Source organism: Mytilus edulis, chromosome 7 (genome assembly GCF_963676685.1).
Source record: "Mytilus edulis chromosome 7, xbMytEdul2.2, whole genome shotgun sequence".
NCBI classification, from domain to species: Eukaryota; Metazoa; Mollusca; class Bivalvia; order Mytilida; family Mytilidae; genus Mytilus; species Mytilus edulis.
In genome coordinates, this window is record NC_092350.1 from 34,312,388 (window position 1) to 34,317,487 (window position 5,100).

At 34.4% G+C, this 5,100-nt stretch overlaps 1 protein-coding gene across 1 annotated transcript; it reads left to right on the plus strand.

Moving 5' to 3' along the window:
- Positions 1-235: 235 nt before the first annotated feature.
- On the plus strand, positions 236-1,774 carry LOC139483097 (putative leucine-rich repeat-containing protein DDB_G0290503). The gene has a single exon (XM_071267131.1). The coding sequence runs from the start codon at positions 236-238 to the stop codon at positions 1,772-1,774; it is 1,539 nt and encodes a 512-aa protein (XP_071123232.1).
- Positions 1,775-5,100: the final 3,326 nt, after the last annotated feature.

Genomic DNA, 5,100 nt, shown 5'->3' on the forward strand with positions numbered 1-5,100 from the left:
ATACCAACTCAAAGGATCCATGCAAATTATGTTCGATCGAGCCTCCTTATTCATTTAAAATTACCACTCGGTTTAAGGGGCGAAATCGTAACATTGGTGTCAGATGTGGGATTTTATTAACTTTGAATTTGGTGGTTGAAATAAATAATTTATAAATTATACTAAAGAAGCTTTAGTATATTTTCCTGATTTCACTAAATTTTTATAGTAAGAATTATTAAAATTTTAGTACAATATGGATGATTCTAGAGAAGTAATTATAGATGTAAATCATTCTTTCCAAGAGGAAAATGATGGGGAAATTACCATTCCTTTAAATGAACAGAAGGTTGATAGTGTTGACTATGCAGAGCAGACAATAAGCCATGACAAAGAGCAAAACTTATTTATGAATGAATTAAGAAACATTAAAAGTTTATTTCATAACCAATTAGGGGAGATAACCCATGAGTTTTCTAATTGTCAAAAAGAAGTTATCATTGCTGTAAATCAGATAAAAAGAGATTTTCAAGAGGAAATTTCTTGTATTAAAGACCGCATAAGCAAAATTGAAGATGCTGTATATGAAAACAAGAGAAATATTTCTACCAATTATAAAACTATTGAACAAAATAAAGATTTAGTAAATCACAATGATCACATGAGCATGATGAGTGACATTGTAAATACTGAAAACAAATCTAAAGGTGATGGGCAAGCAGTTCCTGATGAAGCTAATCAGACAAGTAAATATACAGAAAAACAACAACAAAACACAGATGATATTTATTCATTTAATAAAGATAAAATGTATAATATAAATCAAAACTATGCTGTACTGGATAGACCCAAGGTTCCAAGATTGACCAATTCCCATACCCATTTACCCAAGTCTAGTAATGTAACCATGAAGCCACAGTTGTATGAGGGAGATGAAGATTTAGATGAATATTTAGCTCAATTTGAAATTTTAGCTGAAATAAACGGTTGGAATTATGCAACCAAATCATTATATTTGGCTGGTAGTTTAAAAGGGGGAGCAAGAGCTCTTTTAAATGAACTAGATAAGGAATCTAGGAAAGATTATAATAGCTTAGTAAAAGTTTTGGACAATAGATATGGTTCAGCTGAGAAATCAGAACTTTTTAGGGCAAAACTTCAGACCCGTATGAGAGGTAAAGAAGAAAGTTTACCTGAGTTAGCTCAGTCAATTAAGAAATTGACTAGGCAAGCTTATCCAAGTGCCCAATCCACAATAACTAGTGTATTAGCACTAGAACATTTTATAGATGCTTTACAAGATGCTGATTTAAGACTAAGACTTAGGGAATCTAACCCTAAATCCATACATGAAGCAGAAACACTAGCTGTTAGGCTAGAGACGTTAAAGTTAGCAGAGAGACAAAAAGGGAGGATGGTTAGACAGGCAGATTCAGTTCAGACTAATGCTAAATTTAATACAGAGTTGAATGATGACAAGGGGGAAGATTTAAAATCCTTAAAAAATGAATTGAGTGATTTCAAAAGAGAAATGATCTCATTGTCCAGAAATATAAAGGGTATGTCCCAAAACCAAAATAGGAACCAAGGGGGAGGTAACCAGCAGAGGAGCTATCAGAATGGTCAGAGAGGGTATAATAACCAGAATAAGAATTTTGGTCAGGGCAATAGAAATTTTAACCAGAGAAATAATAATTTTGGTCAGAATCAGAATAATTATAATCAACAGGGAAACCAGTTGAGGTCGGACTCAGGGGTCGGAGCCAGGCCGGGACAGAATGGCCCAAGTCGATAAAGATAAATGAATCTTTGGCAAATAACGAGGGATTATTTGTCAGAGCTAAAATTAATGATAAATGTTTAGCTTTTCTTGTGGATACTGGAGCAAATGTTACTATTTTAAGTAAGAAATTTATTGATGAAATAAATCCCTCATTACTTCCAAAAATGAATCCTGTAAATATTAATTTAATTACTGCTACTGGTGATAGTTCACCATTTATAGGACAAATTGATGTTGAGATTTGTTTTGGAGATCATATTTATCACCACAATGTTTTAGTGGCTGATATTTCCAATGAAGGTATCATTGGAATGGATTTTCTTGTGACTCATGACTGTGATGTCTTGTTAAGTCAAAATAAGTTGAAGATTAAAGGGGAGATAATTCAATGTTATTATGCAAGCAGTGCTAAATCTTGTTATAGAGTGGCTATGCAAGAGACAGTAGATGTGCCTCCTAACTCAGAAATGATTGTTTCTGGGGAGTCAGATGAGCCTATTTTTAGAGGTTTAGCTGGTTTAATAGAACCTAATGAGAAGTTTATGGAGAAGAATGGTTTATTGGTGGCAAGATCTATTGTACATCCAGAGATGTATAATATTCCTTTGAGGATAATAAATTTAAATAAAGAGCCCTGCACTTTATATAAGGGTACAATTATTGCAACCTGCAATAAAGTAGACGAAGAAGATATTCAAACTTCTGAGTTTGTAAATAGTGTGGCTGGTGGCCAAACTATAGTAAATAAGGGGAGACAATTACCTGATTATTTACATGAAGTATTTGAGTCTAATCAAGCTAATCTTGATAAAGATCAAAAGGAGAAATTTAGAGACCTTTTAACAGAATATAGTGACATATTCTCAAAGTCCTCTGAGGACATTGGTTTAACTGATTTAGTTGAACATACCATAAATACTGGAAATCACCCTCCAGTACGTCAGCGACCCAGACGAATACCCCTAGCTAGAATGAAGGATGCTGAAGCTGAAATTCAGAAAATGGTTAAGCAAGATATTATAGAACCTTCTACAAGTCCCTGGAACTCCAATATTGTTCTCGTGAAGAAGTCAGATGGTAGTTGGCGATTCTGTATTGATTTTCGCGCCGTAAAGTTATTGGTTTTACACCCATCATATCCCCTGCCACGTATAGATGACACAATTGATTCCTTGTCAGGCTCCAAGTTCTTCTCAACCGTAGATTTAAAGTCGGGATATTATCAGATTCCAGTAGCCAAAGATAGACCAAAAACAGCCTTTTCCTTTCCAGGGGGTGGTCTCTGGCAGTTCAAGAGAATGCCAATGGGTCTATGTAATAGTGCCCCTGTTTTTGAACAATTGATGGAGACAGTTTTATCAGGTTTGACCTGGAAAATTTGTTTAGTTTATTTAGATGATATAATTGTTTTCTCAAAATCATTTGAGGAACATATGAAAAACTTGAAAGAAGTTTTTCAAAGATTAAAAGCAGCTAATTTAAAGCTGAATCCCAAGAAGTGTAACTTTCTTAAGAAAGAAGTTAAATTTTTAGGTCACATTGTTAGCGAAAGTGGAGTAGCTACTGACCCTAATAAAGTTCAGTCAGTTAAGGACTGGCCAGTGTCCAAGAGTATAAAAGATGTGAGAAGTTTTCTAGGATTAACATCCTATTATAGAAAATTTATTTTGAAATATGCTGATAAAGCAAAACCTTTATATAAGGTTACTGAGAAAAACCAAAAGTTTGTCTGGACAGAAGAATGTCAACAATCTTTTGAAGAATTAAAGACTACTTTAATTAGTGCACCTATTTTAGCCTACCCTACCAGGGAGGATTTATTTATTTTGGATACCGACGCGAGTAATGTTGGTATGGGAGCAGTGCTATCCCAACTCCAGGATGGAGTAGAAAAAGTAATTTGTTACTTTAGTAAAACTTTCAGTAGATCTGAGAGAAAATATTGTGTTACCAGGAGAGAACTACTAGCTGTAGTAGCCTCTATTAAACATTTTCACCATTATTTATATGGTAAATACTTCAAGGTTAGAAGTGACCATGGTGCATTAAGTTGGTTGTTCAATTTTAAGAATCCAGAAGGTCAGTTAGCTCGTTGGTTCGAGGTCCTGGCATCATATGATTTTAAAATTGAGCACAGAGCTGGAAGGTCCCATAATAATGCAGACGCCCTAAGTAGACGTCCTTGCTATAATAAAGAGTGTCCTCACTGTGCTAGAGCAGAAATAAATTATGAATTGGTTCCAACTCATAAAAACGTTTTAACGGTTGAAAAATGTAGCGATAATGTCACTATTCGTGAATCTTGCAGAAATGTTCAAGATGTTAGTGTCAAACAATCAGTTACAACAACTAGTATTAGCGGTAAAAATGAAGATTGGCCAAACATGACAAGTGACGAAACGTGCCACATAGTAAAAAGTCATATAATCCATAATGAATTTAGAAGTAAGGGTCAAGATATAAACCCTGATGTACTCCCTGTTCAGTCTGAGATAGTAAGAGTTTGTACCAGATCTAAGGATTATGGTTGCAGTCAAAATGAGAAGGATGACCCAGTTAAAGAGATAAATTTTGAAAATGTTTCAGAATTTCAATTATCTGATGATGTAATCAGTATAATTATCCAATGGAAAATAGATGAAGTTAAACCCATATGGGCAGATGTATCCCATATGAGTCCTGAAGTTAAATTTTATTGGTCAAGATTAACTTCTTTAATTCTTGTCAATGGAATCTTATATAGAAAGTGGGAAAGCTATAATGGAAAACATTATGATCTACATATTGTTCTTCCAGCTAATTTTAAAAGGTTAGTGTTGAACCAAGTACATAACACAGTGACCGGTGGTCATCTTGGTGTTAGAAAGACTCTATCAAAAATTAAACAGAGATATTTTTGGTATAAAATGAGACATGATGTTAAATTTTGGTGTACCAAATGTGATATTTGTGCTTCTAAGAAAGCACCTTGTAAAAAACCTAAGGCCCCAATGAAGCAGTATCGTGTGGGTGCTCCTTGGGAAAGAATGGCTATTGACATTCTAGGACCTTTACCCATAAGTGTCAATAATAATCGCTATCTAATGGTAGTTCAGGATTATTTTTCAAAATGGACGGAAGCTATACCAATTCCAGACACTGAAGCAGTGACAGTAGCTAGGGAATTTGTGGAAAGAATAGTAACCATTTTTGGGGTTCCTCTTTCAATCCACTCAGACCAAGGGTCTAATTTTGAATCTAATGTGTTCAAAGAGATGTGTATTATTTTGGGTATCCATAAAACCCGAACAACACCATTCCGACCTAAATCGGATGGTATGGTTGAAAAGTCTAATTCA